The 21506-nt window shown below is 39.7% G+C and overlaps 2 protein-coding genes across 3 annotated transcripts in view; both read left to right on the top strand.

The window, feature by feature from the left end:
* The first annotated feature begins 1878 nt into the window (after positions 1-1878).
* On the top strand, positions 1879-10735 carry LOC113022410 (aminoacylase-1A). Of its 2 annotated transcripts, none has more exons than XM_026167781.2 (15): positions 1879-2595; positions 2915-3060; positions 3869-3933; positions 4038-4142; positions 4236-4330; positions 4528-4604; positions 5467-5556; positions 7107-7163; positions 7272-7345; positions 7443-7492; positions 8162-8306; positions 8630-8698; positions 8784-8863; positions 9980-10040; positions 10176-10735. In XM_026167781.2, exons 2-15 carry the CDS (start codon positions 2934-2936, stop codon positions 10338-10340), a joined length of 1260 nt encoding a protein of 419 aa, XP_026023566.2. In that variant the 5' UTR covers positions 1879-2595; positions 2915-2933; the 3' UTR covers positions 10341-10735. The 2 variants fall into 2 exon arrangements, with proteins under 2 accessions (XP_026023566.2, XP_080157388.1); XM_080301262.1 differs by lacking the exon at positions 1879-2595 and adding an exon at positions 2653-2771.
* Positions 10736-17059: 6324 nt separating this feature from the next.
* LOC113022409 (voltage-dependent calcium channel subunit alpha-2/delta-2-like) overlaps positions 17060-21506 on the top strand; it is a 42892-nt gene continuing 38445 nt past the window's right edge. The window contains exon 1 of the mRNA XM_026167779.2: positions 17060-17570. Within this exon, the coding sequence (XP_026023564.1) occupies positions 17458-17570 (113 nt within the window). The 5' untranslated portion in view covers positions 17060-17457. The remainder of the gene's footprint in view (positions 17571-21506) is intronic.

Below are 21506 nucleotides of genomic sequence, written 5' to 3'. Positions count from 1 at the left end.
CATTATCCAATTTTAGTGTAGGCACAGGAAGCCTACATGAAACATTAAAGTTTCACAGCAGGTGCTCGTCAGCAGCACCTGCTGTAACATTATTGATTAGTCTAACGTAAACGCAGTCGAGCCCTCCCCCACATCTTTCTTTTACTTCATGGCTTTTTCCACTGAAGTCAAGAAATAGTGATTAGGAAAAGACAGGAAGATGTTTTTTTCGGCCAATCAGTGGTTGACTGTAGTGACGTAAATCAGCAGAATTCTTCTTTCTTGTAGAGAAAAAAAAACTTTGACAAGGGAATAGCTGTTATAGGGGATGAGGTGGGGTGTCCGCCCTGGACAGGTCAACACTCTGTGGTTTGGAAAATAGTGTTTAAAATTTTACATTTAACAATGTAGTATTTCAGATGTCACAAATGCATTATTTTTCAGTTCCTTTGCCGCCTAAAAATACAAGAGTAATTCAGCTTATCTTGTTAAAAAAAACAAAAAAACAGAGACTTGTATAGTGGTGAGTTTTGATTCTTGTTTTTCTCATCGCCTGTTGCATGTAAAAAATATTTAATGTGGTTTGAGTGACTGTTACCATTTTTGTGGGTGACATGTAGGTTACTGTAAATAAGCAAATGTTGCTTCCACCTGTATTTGAAAGCTTCTGTTAGTTTCACATTTAACAAACAGCATTTCTATAAATATCTGGTAACCATTCTGGCTCCCATTAAACACAAGCTGTGCTAAACAAAAGCAAACACACTTGATGCTCAAAGTAATGGAGTTTAAAAAACAGTAAAAGAAAGTGTTAACAATGTAAAAATAATTTAAAAACCAACTCTTGTATTATATAATATTGAAGTTGTATGTAATATATTTTCAATGAGTTTGGACAATCATGGAAAAAGGAAAATACGTGCACTGCTTAAAATAAAGGCAAAAAAATCTGTGCTTTGTGTATTTCATTCAGCATGCTGCCATGTTAAGAAGGAACAAACCTTAAGCTTAACCTTGATGTATTTATATGACTTTCTTTGTAGAAGTTTTCTGTATATAATTTGTGACTTGTATATATTTTTTGTACTTTTTTTTTTATCCAGGCCCCAAATTAAAATAAAATTAATGAACGAAAGGGAGGCAGGTGGAATGGTGAAGTCGCATAGATCTCACAGGTAGTGTAGGTGAATGAGCTGCAAGAAATACCTCTGGTTAGTTGGTCATTCAAAGTAATGGACAGTGCAAAAGAGGGGTGAAATAGAGAGTGCAGGCAGGGTGGAGTGGGTGGAGATGAGCAACAAAAAAATAGATGCAAGAGAAGATTTACAAGATGGTAGTGAGACCTGCTATGATGTATGATTTGGAGACTGATACTGACAAAAAGACAGGAGGTCGAGCTGGTGGTGGCAGACCAGGATGGAGACGATTAAATGAGTAACTGTCTGGTAGCTCACCAATCAGCCTGCTTTCACAATTTAAGTTCTAGTTTCAACTTGAGTTTCTGGTCCTTTCTGGCATGTTGAGAGTGACATCTGATTTAAAAGCAGGGAGCAAAAGATACTGAGCAGGATATCAGTCAGCAGTGAAACAATGCCATTTATTTAAGGAACAAAATTATTCATGTGTGTACATGCACAGACTGCATGTGCACATAAATCCACATATGTATATGCCAACTGAAGTGTCTGGTATTAAATTTGTATTTTAATTTTAAAAATGTAATACATACATTCAAAGCATACAAGATATAAAACAATGCAAAGGAAATTATATGGGAAGAAACCTCTCAATAAGTAAATTAGTAAAATAAATAAATTTACTTAAATCAAGCCTTTATATCAGAGAAAGCTCATGAGTGCTTTGGAGATAAACGTTGAGATGGTTTGGACATGTGCAGAGGAGGGATAGTGGGTAAACTGGACATAAGATTATGAAGATGGAGCTGCCAGGCGGGAGAAAAAAGGGAAGACCATGGAGATGATCCATGCATGCAGTGAAGGAGGACATGCAGGGCTGATGTGACAGAGGAGGATGCTCGAACTTGGGCGGGATGGAAGAATATGATCGGCTGTAGCGACCCCTAAAGGGAAAAGAATGGTAATAGTAAATGGCCTGTATTTGTATAGCGCTTTTATTTAGTCACTATGGACCCCAAAGCGCTTTACACTACATTCAGTCATCCACCCATTCACACACTGGTGATGACAAGCTACATTGTAGCCACAGCCACCCTGGGGCGCACTGACAGAGGCGAGGCTGCCGGACACTGGCACCACCGGGCCCTCTGACCACCACCAGTAGGCAACGGGTGAAGTGTCTTGCCCAAGGACGCCGGGGCTCGAACCTGGCGTTACAAGACGAACTGCCAACTCTTGAGCCACGATCGGAAAACCTGAAAGCGTGTCAGTACGGGGCGATAGCATTAAAATGTGTCTTTCAAATGTGTGAAACAGAAAGGCAGAAAATGCAAATTCATTGTAGTTACCACAGCTAGTAGACTTTTATTTTGAAGGGCAGGAAGCCAGCGGCATGTCAGCTGATACACAGTAACACACACGCCACACACTGTCACAAACCTGGTTACCTGGGTCGTAGGAGCTTGCGTGGCTGGAGAGGGTGAGTAATAACAAGTAATAATAAGTATTAAAATAAGGTGGAGTAAATAACACTGCGCTATTTGCCGTCCTGTAATCTCCGCTGCTGGAGCCTGTGCCAAAAGACAGGGACAATAAGTCAACTCGCTTGAGGCTAGCTAGCTTTTATCAGGACCCGAGCTGAGGTGTTTTAAGCAGGTAAGGTCATGGCAGCGGTAAAAGGGAGACAGTGATAAACGGATTTAGCATCATGTCTGTGCCAGATAAAGAACAGATATTTGCCACATGAACCTGGCGTGTTATCACTGTGACATGCCGTGTGTTGCCTCCTATGTCCTCAGGCAGAGGATAAGTCGAACCATGCTGCCTGACAAAGACGGTCCAGGTGTTGGAGGCGGACAGAGCTTTCCTGAGGGTGAAGACCCCTCCGTGTCTCTTTTTAGAGACTACCTCCGGCTCAGAACTGTGCACCCAGAGCCCGACTATGGTGAGAGACTTTTATTACATGAGCTCAGTTCGTGACCTTTAGCGATATGGCGCAATTGAATTTTGGGATGCATTTGTCTTTAATAGACCCCAAACCGCTGCTTGACTAATGATCTTTTTCATGTCTTGTTTCTCTGTGGTTTTCCTTTAAGATTATGTTCGACAAATGCTGTTTCTTTATATAGTATAATAATAAATGTATTGTAAACAGTATCTGTGCTTCCTTTGAGAAACTGTAACATGGATTTTTTCGTATCAGTGGCATCATTGTCTTTCTTCAAAGAGAAAAAGTAATCAAAGTTCACTTCTTATCTGTGTCAGTTAAACATTAAATGCTCACAGTTATGCATGTAACAGATGTTCTTAAACGCTGAGCTGTTATGTAAAGTTTTCAGTTCAGTGGTTACACCTTGTGCTGAGTCTCAGGAGTAGAAAAAATAAAAGCAACAGCCATGAGGCAAAAAACATGTGACCCTGGGGATGGATCATTTTCCAAACAACTATTTGGAGGCATTACGACCCTGTTTACGGTTGTGAAATGCGTCCCGTGCAGTTAGATCCTTGTTGGAAATATATTTCACCCTGTTTAACAGCAACCATGTTAAACAGGGTTTGTGTTCCAGTTGCTCTGAGAGAGTGTGACTGGCTAGCTAGACTGCTTTTCACATGCACATCTAAGAGTGGCTGAAAATGCAATGATGACAGGAGAAGGCTTGTCAAAGTCCAGCAGCAGGAGCTGTGACTGAGAATTTTCACTCAATTATTAATGCTTGAGTGCGATGTCTTGTTGTTTGTTTATTCTTTCATAGATGCTGCTCTTAGGTTCCTTGACAGAATAGCGGAGGAGCTTGAGCTACCCTTGAAGAAGATCGAGGTGTGTGACATTGATGGCTACGTTCAGAGAGCAGTTGTTTACATGATACAGTGGACATAACATTAATAATAAAAAGATCCTTTTCCTGTCCCTGCTCCTTTTAGGTTTTTCCAGGTAGAGTCATATCCATCATGACATGGGAGGGAACGAATCCCACCTTGAAGTCCATCTTGCTGAATTCCCACACAGATGTTGTACCTGTTTATCAGGTATGACATCGGTCTCACTGTATGGCGCTACAATCCTGTTATCACCTGTAACAGACCTGAAAAAAACAGATTTGATATCAATCTTTTCTCCAGGAACATTGGAAGTACGATGCTTTCAGTGCTTTCAAAGATGCAGAGGGCAACATTTATGCCCGTGGATCACAGGACATGAAATGTGTAACTATACAGTGGGTATAACCTGCCTTGATAACTTGCTTTATTAAACAGGATTTGTGCTCTAGTGTTGTTGTGATGCTCTCTTGTATTTATGTTTCTATGAGAAACACCCGATTTAACACCCGCTCACTCAGCCTGCATACTGTCAGTTCACACTCTCGTCCTTGTTCCTGTCATATATCTGCTGCGTTCACTTTGTTCTGTGTAGGTACATCCAGGCAGTCAGGAGGCTGAAGGCGAGGGGATGGAAACCGACACGCACTCTCCATCTCATGTTTGTTCCTGGTAAGATTTTAATATGCCTCTCCATTCTGTTTTTAAATTGTTTGTAATGTCTTTACATATTGTTAATACAGGCTCATGGGTATTTTTACTTACTGTGACTGATTACTCCTTAATTAGTAATGCTAGGACAGTAAAAACACATACAGTGTGTGACTGATACCATCCTCATTCTCCTGTTGTTGTTAACTGCTTATGATGCAGCTTCAGTAATTCTTTAACAGGGATAAAGACTGATCACAAACTGTAGTCTTGTACTCATTAAACACAAAGGAGATGAGTTTTACCTTTGGTCAGCCAAACACATGTGCTCAATCTAAGATTAACTCTGACCTGTCACTCTGCCAGAGACACCTCAAGATATCATAAAAACAGGAAATGCATATTAAGTAGACTCTTATTAGGGGGTCTGTTAACAGTGTAGATGGGTAGGAAAACACACAGTGTGTTAAACATTATCTCCTAGGTTGTGGAGATGTAAACTTTAACAGCAGGACTTTGTCTATTCACATTTATCCAGTACAGACATGTTAAATATGTGCGTCCAAGTACACTTTGTTTCCTGCATCTGTTTGTACATGTTGTACGGTATTTATTGTCTGCTTTCCACACAAAGGCTTTGATTCAAGTCTGAATAAATTAAACTGAAACAGCACCCCTTTCAGCAACATTTCTGCACTGTGCCAGCGTGGAGCGGAGGCACTGGCTCCTGGGAGTTTACATTGTTGCCAGCATTGCTCCTCCCAGCTTCGTCCCGAGCAGATGTCTAATCAGCCATAATCATTGAATCCAAGTAATAAGGATGAAGTTTGTTCTCCGAGTCTTGTTAGGTTGTAGTCACTTATTTATTTACTTATTTTTTTAGATGAGGAAGTTGGAGGCTACAAGGGGATGGAGACATTTGTGAAGCAGCCAGAGTTTCACAAGTTAAACATCGGCTTTGCCCTTGATGAAGGTAAAAAAAAAAAAAGAGATACAGTTAAAGATAAAGCAGCCTTTGTATTCTTTTTCAAAAGTAAATGAATCAAAATCAAAATATTGAACATGCCAAAGTGTATGAGTGAGTTAAAAATACTTGTTATTTATTTAGTTTGAATTATTTCCACAGAAAATCCTTTTACTTTTGAAACAAGATAAAACTGCAGGTATCCATAACAAGAGCACCTAGTAAAACTAAGCTAATGAAGGGAAGAGACTAACAATAAAAACCTACACATTTAAATTTGAGAATTGATCATGCTGTAGTGAAATAAAAGGATTTAGAGAATGTCTTTGTTGTTGGCGGTCTTTACTAGCCTTTCCCTTATTTTCTTTCTTTTTCAAACATTTGATTTTATCTTTTCTCTTTGATGTCATATAGAAGAGTGGTTTAATCCTGAAACCCACTACATTATTTTTAATAAGTTTTTTTTTAATGGGGGAAGATTATAATTCAAATGTATAAATTATAAATCAAATTTGGCATTTACTTATTTTTCTTTCACATATATTAGTAATTTTCTGTCCATATTCTTTTATGTTATACTCTGTGTTCAGACCTTCCCTTATCTTCCCGAACTGATTCAGCCTCAACCTTACACACTTTCTGGAGAAAGGAGAAGTGTTACTCTGGGAGGTTTGGAAGTGTTTATATGGGTGTTTTTTCTTTGTGATCAGCACTAACTGGGCTTCCTGTTTTTCTCTCTCTTAGGATGGGTGAGACCATTAAGTCGGGATTGTAACTTCGTTGTGTTGTTGTGTGATTTTACTTTTTAATTGGTGTCAGTAACATCAGTTCAAAAAGTTCTGAACTTCTTGACTTTTTCACTGAGACCTTTAAAAAAAATGAGTAAATGCAGGTCTGAAAATTTCAGGTTATATATGTAAATTGCTTTTTTTTTTTTTTTTACATTATTCATGCCAAAGATAAAAACAAACTTGCCTGCATGGCTGAGTTTATAACAGAGCCAGTGTTTGGTTTGATCAGACGTAAACACAATAAGAGAGAATGCAACAGCAAGCTGATTAACAGCGACTGCTAGATAGAAAAGTGGCCAGCCAGTGATGCTGGCCACTCATGGCCATTCATGATAATCTAGAAAGTTTTAGGTTTCAATACAGATAAGAACACTTCCTGAAATATTTTTCGACTAAAAATAGTGAAGATGTTAGACTTTTGCCTCATATGCCTTCATAAATGTCTTCACTGGGTTTAAATTTGACATCCAAACATCAAGAGATTCCAGTGTTTGGTTATGTCTGCTCAGAAATGGGAGTCAGTACATCTTGAACTGGAGTTTCCATGTTCTTGTGCATGAGGTTAGATTCATTGTGATACTAAATTAACTAGTGACTTGCAAGTGTCAATATGAGAGTGCATGATTTTCTGTCTCTGGGGGTGTACCCTGCCTCTTGCCCTGTGGCAGCTGGGATGGGCTTCCGTTCCCATCCTTGTTCCTGAATTGGATGAGTGGAGAAAAATGGATGGATCAAAGTGTATTTGAGTTTTTTCTGCATACTCTGCAGGTTTGGCCAATCCCACTGATGCGTTCACTGTGTTTTATGGGGAAAGGAACCCCTGGTGTAAGTACAAAATACACAGAAATTGAAACCTCAACTTAAATTAGTTTTGAATTACTGGTTAGATGATAAAACGTGTCTTGAATCAAGCAGGATTACCTCTGCTTTCAGGGATTACTGTCCATTGCCCAGGCAGTCCAGGTCATGGGTCTCGGTTTGTGGAGAATACAGCAGCTGAGAAGCTGGTACTTATCTGTACAATGTTACTGGTTAATAAAGCGGTTGAAAACAGGACTAAAGGAAAGTGTCAGTAACAACACTTATCTTTTCACTTTCTTATAGCGCCATGTCATGAACTCCTTCCTGGACTTCAGAGAGAAGGAAAAACACAGGTGAGGAAATTTACACTTTGGTAGTGTAAGCAGGTCCTAGATTTCCTCTATAATAGATCTCTTTGGAGTTAGTTTGAGGTGATAGGTTATCCCAAAACCTGCTCACAAAAGTGTGTAAATCAATTTCAATTGTACAGACAATGGGTTAATTTGCTTGTAGGTCTATTTGCAGCTAATTTGTCCCATAGCAGCATGCTTTAATGAACTGTGTAGACATTAAGAACTTCTAATTTATCTTTACATGTCATAAATGTGAGTAGCCTATATTTATTTATTTAAAAACTTTTTTCTGTTTTTTTTTTTCACACAGTATTCAGGACATTAGATAAATATTTACACTTTTGGATGCCTAGAAATGTATGACATAATTGGGTTGTGGAAATTCAATTGCTCAGTCTCTCATGAACGATTCAACATAACTAAAGGAAAATATTTTAAAACGGTGTCTTCTGGCACATTACCTCTAAATTCACTGTAACCATTAAAAAACTACAGAAATGGAAGCAATAATGTATTAATTGTCAAATACTGCTCATCAGTTGTCTTTGTGTCCCATAGATAATTGGGAAGAGACCATTAAATAAAATATAAACTTTTATAAAATGCAGTTGTGTTTGATTCAAAGTTGCATTTTGGTCTGTTTTGCATTATTACCTTCTCTCTCCTCAGGCTAAATACCAGTGAGTGTTTTACACTTGGTGACGTCACCACAGTAAATATGACTATGGTCAAAGGGGGCGTGGCCTACAATGTCATCCCGGCTGAAATGGACGTCAGCTTTGACCTAAGAATACCACCTACAGTAAATCTACAGGTGCGTAAGTGGTTTATGTGGTGGTGGTCAGAGGGCCCGGTGGCGCCTGTGTCCGGCAGCCTCGCCTCTGTCAGTGCGCCCCAGGGCAGCTGTGGCTACAATGTAGCTTGCCATCGCCAGTGTGTGAATGTGTGTGTGAATGGGTGAATGACTGAATGTAGTGTAAAGCGCTTTGGGGTCCTATGGACTAGAAAAGCGCTATACAAATGCAGGCCATTTACCATTTACCATTTATGTGTTTGTGTAACTCCTTCGTACAATTATGCACATGGCTGCAAGTGTCATAGTACTCCACATTGACTTTTAAATTACCACTGTACCAGGAGTTTGAGAGACAGATCAAGCAGTGGTGTAAGGAAGCAGGAGAAGATGTCACCTATGATTTTGCTCAGGTCAGTGTGCTTGCTCTCAACTCTAAGACTGCTGTTGGTTTGTTCTGATGGTCAGATGGTCTAAATCAGCTGGTATCTGTTGTAGAAACACATGAACCAGAATATCACATCCACAGATGAGAGTGATCCATGGTGGAATGCCTTCAGTGCTTCCTGCAAAGAAATGTGAGTGGACTAAATCCTTTTTCAAACCTGGAATACATAACGCTGCTGTTTTCACGAGTCTGTGAAAGTGACGACATTTAGCCACAATTCTACTCTGATTTGCATCTGTCACATTAAGATGCCATCAGATTACTACATCACTATTTAACAATATAAACCTGAGGCTACAACCCCACACCCCAACACAAATGACGGCACACATCTGTAAGATCTTTGTCTTAGTAGAATACAAAGCTGACTGCACGAAGCAAAGATGAAAACCAGTACAAAAAAGCGACCGCTGCTGACATGCAGTGCTTATACTATGGTGGGCTAAGGGCTGCAGCAGTGTTTGAGTGATTTTATCTCCACAAGGGTCCAACATTTATTGTGGGCTGTTAAAGTATTGTATTTTGTATTTTTATTGTCTCAGTATATTTATGTTAAGTCTTCTTTTCTCCATGTGAGGGAGTATTGCTTTAATTTTGTTATGCTTGCATAATGACAATAAAGAGTCTTGAATCGTCATTGTAACCAGATGATCAGTGTTTTTTGCTTCCCCGTGTCAGTGTTTTGGCTGATAGGTGTGCAGTGTTGTGTAGTGGTCACAGCTTAAACCTTTGTTTTGGCTTCATCTGCAGCTGCTAACTCTGGTGATTCTTCAAATAGTATGTGTTCATCTTACTGTTGAACAATTAATAATTTAAGATTTTAAATAAAAATGATCTGCTGTATTAGTTTATGGCAAAACTGAATTTTATATCCTTGTAATCTGCTTACATAACTTTTTTTTTCTTTTCTTCTTCTTTTTTTTTTTTAAATATCCGCTCTATGAGTCTTCACACATTAGCTGCAAATGTTCACACAACTCTCACAATTTGCTCCTTGTGCTTGGAAAGGTTTGTCACAGGTACTTGTGGAGCTGTGAAACACTAGAATTTTCTTTTTCATTTAATATGTTATTCAGGGAGATTTACATATATATGAGTTTTTACTTATGCTTTGCAAGCATTTCCAATATAGGCAGTGACACTTTTTGCACACGTTTAAAAACATCTTATCCATATAGTTTCAGCTAAAAACAGGAGCATACTGTGTAATCAACAGCCACGTCTCATATGATCATCTCCACTCTAGGAATATGACTTTGAAGAAGGAGATCTTTCCTGCTGCCACAGATAGCCGTTTCATCCGTGCGGTGAGTTTAAGAACTGACTTGAGTTTGTAAATAGAGGAAATTTTCTTCTGAGAGTCATTTGAGGTTTTTCTTTTATTGACATTACTGGGAGAAATCAGTTCTTGTGTTTTAAATAATGTTTGTTTAATGATCTAGGTGGGCATCCCTGCGATTGGCTTTTCTCCAATGAACCGGACGCCGATCCTGCTGCATGATCACAACGAGTATCTGAACGAGCAAGTCTTCCTGAAAGGCATCAGCGTGTACGAGAGGATCATCCCGGCTCTTGCCAGCGTTGCTGCCCTTCCCAATGAGGCTTAGACATAATTTAATCCTTTCTAAAACATATTTACCAGATTATCTGACTATTTAACTTGAGGAATTATCAAAGATTACCAAAGAGTATATCATTAAACGGAGCACTGAGCCTTTGGTACTGTTTATCTTTTTGATTCTCAGGATGAAGTCACACTAAGCTTTGCTTTACTCAGCACAGCAGCAAGTCTTAGCATCCTTTATGTTAGCGTTGAGATTGAGTGTACCTTTTTTTTGAAGGATTAATGCCTGTTGTGTAAATCAGTTCATTTAAAGAACTCAAGTGAAAGCTGAAGAGGCTTTTGATTGCCAGTTTCTAATTAAACCAAATCTAAAATTTTAGATGACAGAAAATTTTAATTAACCAAAAGTCAAACTGAATAAATGTATTTCTTCACTACTGTCACTGTCCTGTTTTCTGCTACACAAACAGGAGAGACATGCCTGATGCCACGTTAACACTCGGTTTAATTAGACCTATTAATTAGAGGCAGAATTGCTGTTGTTTTATGAAAGAACACTTCTGATTGCCTTTGGGGGAGGCATTTAACCTCCAAACATCTGGTTAAAGGTCCAGCAATAACACTTAAAATAATCACATCAATAAAACACTGAATCCATTTGTAGCCTCAAGATAATCACAAAGTGGACCCCAAACAAAAATCCAGCTTTTCCCCCCCACTTAATTTCACCATTATGTTCCTAAAGGCTGCTTTTTTTTATCACCTGTTAACAGCAAGATGGAGCTAGAGCTCGTATTTCACAAAATGCACAACATGGGTTTGCCTCCTAAAGGAACGCAACACTATAAAATGCAGAAATGTCTCACTGGATTCATCCTCCTAAATTTGGTGATAGTGGACCACAGATAGGTGGCAGTTGCGATAATAGGTAAAATATAAATGTCTGCAGGAAATTTGATTTGGTGCTTTGATTTTTCTTTGGTCCTGATATTTATTCACCCAGTATTATCCTCAACCACCCAAAATATTCCATCAGCATCATTTATGCTTTAGGTGTAGTGCTTACTAGCAAACATTAGCGCTCTAGCAACCTAAAGTAAAATGGTGGCATTACTGTGTTTGTGCTTACGGTGATCTCATTGTGAGCATGTCAGTATGCTGCAATTAGCTTTTATTCCAGAGCCTGAGTGCAGTTTCACAGAAAGTCTGTGGCTAAAAATCATATTTAAAATATCAGACAGATATCTAATGTGTTAGCCAGAGGGAATCACTAAATCAGAATGCATCATTTTAAAATCTGTAAGACAGAAAGGTGTAAAACTGGCCTACAGTTAAAATCTCTGCTCACCCAGCCAGATTAAAATTGTGTTTTTATTTAGCGTGTCCCTTAAATAGAAAGTGATTTTTTTATTCACTTTACTTGGATGGTTAAAAAGGGAAAAACTCTGTAAAGAAGGATGTTATGAAATACAGATGGAATAATGGCAATGAGGAATTAAAAATGTATTTTGATTTTTAATGCTATTTACATGAGGTAAAGGTCGGCCTCATCCACAGTGCAGCTCTTGGTATTGTCGTCTAATTAACAGTGTATGGCTCTCAGAGGGGGACTGGCAGGAAGCGAGTGCAGTCAGTAATTAGTCTTCTCTCTCTCCCCAGGACGTGACAGCAGTATTAGCACATGGGGCCATCAGGGAGCCGAATAAAAGCTGAACCCAGATCCTTCCTCCCAGAGGGGGGGGAAAAGGTGCAGCCATCCTGTTGGGTCAGCTGCCGAGCTTCTGAATGCCGGGCTGTGGGGAAACATAGGTGCTGTTAAACAGTTTGTCAATGACAACTTCGCTGTTTCAGTATTTCAGGAAAGCCTTTATTATATGTGGTACCAGAGTCAGTAATTTGTATACATGTTTTTTCCTTGGAAACGAAAATTGCTCGACAGTTGATCCCCACTTAATTGTGGTCTCTGAGCAGGGTGCCTGCCCACATGGGGAGATTTTACCTGATTCACAAGGTCTGTGCACACACCCTACTGTGGCGTTTCCAGGATTATGATCATAATTCATGAACAGCTCTCAAAGACCTTTTACAATTAATGGACCAAGTAAAGCCTGAAGATTTATAGAAATAAAATCGTAAACAAGAACTGAGAGGCAGTCTGAAAAACATTTTCTCTATCAGTATCCGTAAAGTAGCTTTGGTGTACATATAGCAAGGCTGTAATGAGTTTCACTTCCATGGTTTTCTTGCTTCTGGGGAGAGCTGTTAATACTCGCAGATGCTGCAGTGTATGAAGGGCTATATGCACAGTGTAAATCACACAGCTGAATGGCTCTGCTGCTCCACTGCAGTGCAACTACAGCTGTCCTTTGGTGGTAAATACATCCAAACCCTTTTGTAATCGAAGGAGCTAACTCTCTCAGGGCTTGTAGTTCAACAGCCACTGCGATCATCTGTTTTTTTTTAATTGTTTTTACTCAGATAAGGAAATTTATCTACAAAAATCCAAATCTGTGTTTTGAAGGTAGTTAATTTAGTAGTTTTCCAAAAAACATTTTTCTTGTATAGGCCTTGGCTGAAGAAAGAAGCTCCATATTTAAACTATTTAAGTATAGAAATCTCTCTTTTTTTTAAAAGAGAGATTTCTATTCTTAAATAGGCCATAAAAGAATAACAGTTATTTGATATAATATATTTGAGACCCATGTCCGCACATCTGCTTTTTAACTTTCTACACATTCTCTGTCTCACCGCACATTTTGATGCTTAATTCATTTCCCTGCATTTTAAAATCTCCTTTTCTTATATAGAGCATGTCCAAATGCCTGGCTGATACAGTATATGTTACATCATTTTGTAGTCTACCATTGCCAGACTTATTCTGGGCTGTGTTCCTGTGCATCTGACAGATTGCATGAAAATGGGATGAGCTTAAGTACTGTCTCTGACTTTGACTTTAACTTATCACCTAAATCATAAGGAAGTGATCTCTTGGTTTGAGCACACGTGACGGGCATGAAAGAGCACGGAGACACCGTGGCAAATGTCTACGCTACCTGCAACATCATATGTGAAAAGGAACAGGCACCAGTGGCAGAAACTAATTTTGGTGTTCTCTGGGGAAAGGGATGTCAAAACAGGTCTCACTAAAGGACCCTCATGCAGTTTGGTTCTGACAGTTTGGACAGAAATATACACATGAGTATCCTGCAGGAGGTCATTATGTTGGGTTCTTGCAGTCCCCTTCCTGATCCTCTTCACACAAAGAAGCAGATACTAGTCCTGCTGCTGATGCCCTTCTACAGCCTTGTCCAGTTGTCCTTGTGCAGTGGCCCATCTCCTGATAACACCTCCACACTCTTGAGACTGTGCTGGGGGAGAGAGCAAATCTTCATGTGATGGCAGGTGTGGAGGAGCTGGACTATGTGTCCAACATGAGTGTGCTACAGGTACTGTCTCAGCAGTGAGAAGAACACTAGCTATAGAAAAGTCATTCAGGTGGGATACAGAGAGAGCAGAGCTGGTCTGTGAAAACTATTCCTTTTTGGGAGTTGTCTTGTTGTTGACTTCCCAGTGTACCTGCTGTCACCTTCTTAGAGAGAGTTCTCAATTTAGCACCATATGTGTTCACTGCATGCGTAAAGTGTAGAGCTTGTCACAAAAACTGGCTTGCAGGCCGCTGTTCATGACTCTACTGCGTTATGTGTGCCTAATGCCTGATGCCTTTAAGTTCCCATTTAGCACAGTGTTTACATCAGTGTCAGCTTTAACATTAATTTGTCACAGTACGCGTTTCAAACTGTCATAGCAGAAAATCAGAGGTGTAATTAATAACATAAATAGTGATTTTATTAAATTTTATGACTCAGTTCCATTCCGGCTCTTTTTTATGGCAATGTGTGAATGGAGAGAAGGCATCGGTAATATTATTGGTTACACGCTAATTACCACAGCATGGTGTATTATAAGGTCCAAGGACTGTAAATACAGAGGAGTGGATTAATTGGAAGAATAGATCAAATATATGTCTTTATCCAATCACGTTACATATAAAAAATAAATAAATAAAAGAACTATACCCACCTATCCTTGGGTAATAAGAAAGTTCAGTCCTGGTCCTTGCATTTCAAGCTGCTAGCTGCTTTCAACAAGATGTCCAAATCCTCAGTGGAAGGAGTGTGTTTCTATTTCTGCACGATGGCTTTCTCAGAGGCAATTATGACTCTTGTCATAGTCCATTTCTTTGCAAATTACTCACAAATTCCATCCTTCTCATCAAGTTTCTCATTAAGAAAATCTCCTGTTAAATTTCATATTACATAAAAGACATAAACCCTTAGTACAGTTAGGATATTCCAGATCAGCTCCCCCAGTGACAGAGTTCCTCGTTGATGTGAGTCTTCCACTTCATGTTGTAATTCCTCCAAAAAGGAATTATCTCCACTCCCACGTCTCATATGGGTGTGGTTTGTTTCACACCCACACACAAAAATGATGGGGGGAGGTTTTTTTCTTTTTAATATGGCTAATAAAATCAAATCAAATGGTCATCTGTGTAAATAATTGTTATGCCTGGATTGATTTAAAAACCAAAACAAATACTGACTGAATTGTCTTGCTCAACTAATGAGCCGCCCTGCGTGGCTGCCACCAGAGCCAACACAAATGAGGGTTACTCATGTCCAGGCATCCAATCTGATTCTGAACTTTTCATCCCAGAAAATCACCCTAAGCTGTTCCTTGATTAAAATTCTGTTAAAGGTCAAGTACCAACAAAAACAAGAACTACAATGTGGGTCTATCTATGATGGACAGGATGCACAGCATACAGACACCAAGAACACAGCAAAGCTCTGCCCTTTATGTTTAAAGGCTTTCATGAACAAGCTATTTGTTCAGTGGGGATGTTTCAGTGAGACTTTTCAAAGAAGTAACCAGAACTCTCAGCGAGCACAACCACACCCAACTCAATGGCTACACTAAAACTTGCTTGCATGCTTTATAATGTTTTTATTACAAAATGCTGACATCAGCCTGTTTTTATTACACTGTGATGGCGTCGTTGTGATGTTGTATTGAAGGTGTGTTGTACAGCTCTCTACACGCTTCTTCATATGATATGTTACTTCATATGATTTCATGAAAGTTTTTTACAAGTCAGTTTTGACCATGGCTGACGATAATAGAGGTCAAGGTCTTAGCCAATGCCAGCCTAGGTACTCATGTCCCCCAAGGCTTAGTATATTGCTGTAAAGTTTTAAAGATGTGAAGTTTAAATATGAAGTTTTACTGATTTTCGTATTTACTGTGACCTTGACCTTGACCTTGACGCAGTTTTCACCTAAATTAAATCCGCTCCAACTGTTATTAGTATCTACCGTCATACAAAATTTAAAAATGATAGTTCGAATGAGACTGTATTCTAAACAATACTTTAATGAGTTCATTCTAAAAAGTTCCTGGAAATTCAAAAAACAGCCCCAAGCATCCTTAATTTACCCTGTAGTGCCACTGTTTTTTGCATCTCTTCCAGTGTATAACACTTCAGTAGTCCTTACTAGATAAAGATTGGCTCGTGTACAAAAAGCTTGTAGCAACAGAACATCCACAGATACTCTCCTCTCCAAAACACACTGTACAAAAAATAAAAACCAACAAGGAAGTATTGAGATTATCTTCTTTTAAACCTAAGTTTTTACTCTCACGTGGGTAAATTCCTTCTTCTTTCGGCTGCTCCATTTATGGGGTGCCACAGCAGGTCATCTGCCTCGATGTCATCCTCCTCTGTCACGCCAGCCTTCTGAATGTCCTCCTTCAGTACACCCATGAATCTTCTCTGTGGTCACATGTCCAAACCATCTCAAACTCGCCTCTCTAACCTTTCTAACATCCTCTGATGTACCCATTTTACTTCTGTCCATCCTGGTAATTCCCTATGAAACTGGAGCATCTTCAACACTCTTACTTCCAGCTCGACTTCCTGTATTTTTGTCAGCGCCACTGTCACATGCAGGTCTCACTACCATCTTGTAAACCTTTCTTTTCCATCTTGTTGCTATTCTTCTGTCACAAATTAACCCTGACACTCCCCTCATTCTACCCTGGCTCTACTTTCTTCTTCACCTCTGTTGTGCACTGTCTGCTGCTCTGGATGGCATTTAAACTCACCTTCATTCCGCTGCTCTTGCAGAGGTAGGTAGCAGGCAATGTTTCAGGATGCTGTACAGTTGATATATGAAGGAAAATTAACACAAAGGCAAATATTAGATGAGATCCGTTTAGCAGATATTTAAAACTAAATGATTAATCCCCACTTTTAACTTCTAACACCTTCAGCATTAACATGTCCCACTTTGCAACAACCCATATATACTCTTTGTCTTTTATTTCAATTTTGTGGGACATGGTCACACTATAAAATGATCACAGATGGTTTTATAGTGTGATATTTAAAAAGAGTGGTTGAATTTTCTCACAATTTTAATGGTTACATTAAAAAGTAAACAGCAGCTAAATTAAATGAATGATCAAACATAACCCCACTTTTTTTAATCTAGTCATGCGTGACCATGACTGGGTCTCCTGTGGACTGGGGCCCAGTTGGTAAACTGGACCCCGGGGGAGTGAAACGGGAGTTAGAAGCGTCTTGATTTTTTTACATTCAGGGACCCTTCAGTACCTGAAGTGTTGCGTCTTCCTCTAAATAGAAAAACTAAATTTATGGCAGTGACAAATCCCACGTGGCTCCTCAGAGATAAATAAAGCCAAACTAGATTCTTCTCCTGCTTCTCTGTTGCCTGGTGAGCGTGAGCGCGCACGGATCCACGGGCTGCTGATTAGAGAGAGAGAAAGAGAGAGCGGGCGTGGACGCGCCGGCCTGTGTGTGATTGTGGTGTTAGTGCTCATGGTGGTGTGTATGTGTGTGGGAGCAGGAGGGGAGACTCTGCAGTGTCTTGGCAGCTGCATTAGTGCATCTCCCACCGTCCGCGATGCCTTCACGGCCAATGCCTGCCTCCTCCGCGTCCACTTGACGAGAGAAACCGAGATGAAGTCGTCGGGAAACTGAGCCTGACGTTCACACATTGCTCGCTGTATGCCCCGGAGACAGTCCGGAGCGCTTCATTCACGCAACGAGAGCCCGTGACGAGAATTTTTAATGGAAAATGGCGATAGGCGAAAGGTCTTGCAGCATCGTCTGCTTGCTATCTATCCAGATTATCTTCATTTTCAGCGCATCGTGGCCTGGAGCGCAGGGTCTCTTCCCCCAGCAATACACGTAAGTAACCCTCAGTGAAAAGACAGCCGGGCTCCGATGAGAGACAACTTTGGGCTTGACCACTTCGCTTTGCCACCAGGAGATACTCCAGTCACCCTGCATGCTTTATCTTCTGCTGTTATGTAATTTGACAGGGTTGGCGATTACATCAATGTAAAGGCAGGTTATTTAAAGAGCTGGAAGGTGTAGTCCACGCTATGATATATAGGGGTATATAGGTATATTTGTAGGGTTAAATGAGCAATCATATTTCAGTGTTCCTCCCAAGCAGAAGACCCCATACTGTAAGTGTTTGTACATCAAGTTAGGCAGAATTAGGAGCATCTGGCAAATGATTAATCCTCCCTATTACCATATGATGAGTTAGAGCCTTCATCTGATGTTCTGCACAAATAGGATCTGAGGGTTTTACCCAATGGACGACAGTGAATATTAACTTTGACTTTCTCAAAAACCTGTTTAAAAACAAAAAACAAACAAAAAATTAAAACTGCAAGGACGTACAGGGAAGTTTAAGGTGAGCTAGACTGTGGCTTTAATTAGTTGAGCTATTTGGAGAATTTCTATTTGACATGCAACATTAAGTCTGTGCAGTCATAAAACTGGTAAGGCTCTTTTCCTTGTTTCCCCTGTTGTTCTTGTGCTCCACTAAGTGCTAGATCTTTCCATGATGGCTTGAAAAAAAAATCATCAAACAGTCCTATCATTTCCTACAACCTCTTGAGGAAACCACACTGTGCACTGTACAACACAAGTACTCAAAGCTCAGGAGTAGCCTACTAGTACCATGCCTACTATCTAGCACAGCAGAAGAAAGGTGTGGTTTTACTGTGGCTTCTTGCTGAAGGCTGCATTCGAAATACCATTTCCCCTTGTTTTTCAATCAATCTCCTGCCCAGTTCTTCAATCCTAACCTTTAACCCGTTACAGTTAAGTACAGCTGGCACTTAACTTGAGACTATCTGGGCCCAACTCCAGGCTCAGCGATCGGGCTGCTCAGGAGGGAGGAACAGGCCAGATGGTCCACTCATCTCCAGGGCACATGCTGAAGAATTTCTGGCCAATCACAACTGGAGATATGAGGTTTATTTACCAATTAGAAAAGAGGGGTCTATTCTATAAACCAGTCAAGTGTGGGCGTGTGCATATGTGTGTGTTTTATGATGAAATGGGTTATTTCAAGCTGCTGCTTTCTCCTCCTCCTCCTCCTTTCTGCTGCTTTTTTCTGCTGAGTGCTCTGAAACAGCTCCATATAGTCTTGTGCCCTGGGTCGCTTCGGCTAAGCTAAATGAAGCGGTGTTGCGACGCTGTAGAACAGCTTCTCATTCCAATTAAGAATTAATACTGCAGCAGCGTGGATTTATACCACTTCTCCCTCTCTCGCTTTGCTCTTTCTCCTCCCACCCTTTCTGTCTTGATACGGCCTCTCCCTGCTGATAGATAGATAGATAGATAGATAGATAGATAGATAGATAGATAGATAGATAGATAGATAGATAGATAGATAGATACTACAAAAAATATGTGTTTTTGTAGTAATAGCCTGCCATGCTGCAGGCATTGCAATCTGCCTTCCTCGTGTTCTGACATCTAGAACATCAATGGGGGAAAATCAAATATTTTTTTATGTTATTTTATTGCAGTTATTCTCAGACTGCAAAGGAGCTCATGACCTGTAAAAGTTTACATTAGAAATAAGTGTTTTGAGAACATTGATCAAAATGCCTTTGTTAAAGTACTCAAATTCAAATCGGAGGTACTTTCACTTTATTCAAGTACAACCTTTTTTTGTTCTGCATCAGATTTCAGCTTCTGTTATTTACTACTGCTATATTTGAAGCTTGACCATAATAAAATCATGTTAAAAGTATTTTGCTTAGTGGATGAAACTTTGCATAAACCTTGCCTATGGCACAGTGGGTCCCAACGTTTCTACAGCATACACAAATATTCTATACAAATCCCACAATCACATTTATTTTTACATTTAACACATTCATACTACAGAATCGAATGTCAGGTTAGAGTGGTGTGTCACAATACAATGAATGAGAGAGCTATACTATAATAATCATAGTGTATGTATGTTTGCATGAATAGCATGAATAAAACCTCCTGGAAGTATCATGGTTATATCGTTATTTTTGATTTATTTTGGCTGCAGCGATGAATTTAATGAAAATCTAATATTATGTCATCACTAATATGGCACATATGACACCTTGAATGGGGCTGTTTTTCACAGCGAGTACTTTTGTTTTGGTGCCTTTATGTACTTTTTATGTACTTCACCTATCACTGCAAAACCATGTGTAATATGCAACACGTGGAGTTGTAACAGAGCAGAGAGGAAATCTTCTTTTAGTTAAATCCACAACGCTGATCTTTCTCTCAAGGCCACTGCTGGTGCTGCACTAGAACTCAGTGTCTCGAGTAGCTTTGTGTTTTTGCACAGCACATGAACAGACATTAAAGGAAGCAGGCCATGTGTTAACAAAGCCAGGTACTGTTGTCAAAAGACGATTTTTAGGAGCAGCAAGATATGAATAGAACTGAGCAAGCATCAGTAATGGCGGATAAGACAGTTTATGAGCAGCATAAAAAGAGGCGGGTTGCAAAGTGGCAGTCAGCTTGTCTCTGTCTGATTTAATTACTGATTTCCAGTAACCCAAACCATAGATAACCATAGATAGAAGGATAGATAGATGCTTTATGGCTTTTCCGTCTGCTCCTTATACCCCACCTATGGCTCAGCTGTTCCTCTCAACCTTTTGCTCTCTCTGCTGTAAGTGAATATGGGTCACATCATGTAGTGCTTCTCTATCTGTCTTCACAGTGTTGTGTGACTATAGCCGGTAACAGAGTAGAGGCACAAGAGTGCTTTGCTGTGTGGCCCCTGTACTTGGTTTTCTGATGTCCCACAGGGCTTAAGAGGAAGTGGAGCACACAGTCAAAAACTTTAGTGCTTCAGCGGCACTGAGTCACGGGGTCGAAGCTGCTCTGCAGTCATGTAACAAATCTAATTTAGACACAACTTTTTGAGGGCATTTTAACTGAAACTGTGAAGGAAGGAAGCTTGGTGTCTTCAGTAAGCTATATGCCTTATTTCAGAAAGACATTAAAGTTACATTTTAGAAACAAATATTTCCTTTATGTGGAAAAAAAAAGTTAACTTTTAGTCGGTTTGTGGGTACAACTGGACACCAGTCCCCTATATGATTGCTTACTGTGCTGTCTTCAGCTAGTTGTGAGGAAAATGTGGAGAAATGCACAGTTGTCAGTCCAAAATGGTAGCATGAGAAAAGCTCAATTTTTGGAGCCGGTAGCAGCTGTTGTCAAAATTCAGATGTGCCAGAAACTCAGGATAGTATTCTCTCCACTGCAGTAAACCCGATCTGCAAAGATTTTCTAATAACACACAACAGACTAGCCGGCACAACAAAGTGTGCACTGTTTTTTTGTGTAAAGTAAATAAATAAAATGCTTTGTAGCATTTTCAGTAAAAAGTGTGATAAAAAAGTGTTTTTTTCCAGGTTTGAGTGTTGCAGAAAAGCCACATATTCATAATGCTGATTCTTTTTTTTTAATCTATGAAGATTAACCCCACACATTTGTTTTAGCAAATGTCAAAACATATGGGATGCAGATGGAGGACGTGTGTTAATGAAGCAGTCATGGCATCTGACATGCTTCAGCTTTGGGATTGCTCAGTGTGTTCATGATTGTAAACATGATATTGTTTTGCGCCATGTGACATTTAAGCAACCTGTAGGATTGCTGGGATTAATGTAACTGATTGCCCAATTTATAGGTGCCTTTTAAAGAAATCCTAGCATCTGCGACAAAGTCTTTTTGTCTGCATCTACTTTGCTACCCCTGCCTTTGGATTTGCTCCTTTTACAGTTTTAAATGAACGAGAAAGTAATCATTGCAACA

Source organism: Astatotilapia calliptera, chromosome 5 (assembly GCF_964374335.1).
Source record: "Astatotilapia calliptera chromosome 5, fAstCal68.1, whole genome shotgun sequence".
Classification (NCBI taxonomy): Eukaryota; Metazoa; Chordata; class Actinopteri; order Cichliformes; family Cichlidae; genus Astatotilapia; species Astatotilapia calliptera.
This window is presented reverse-complemented; position numbering and strand designations above follow the sequence as displayed.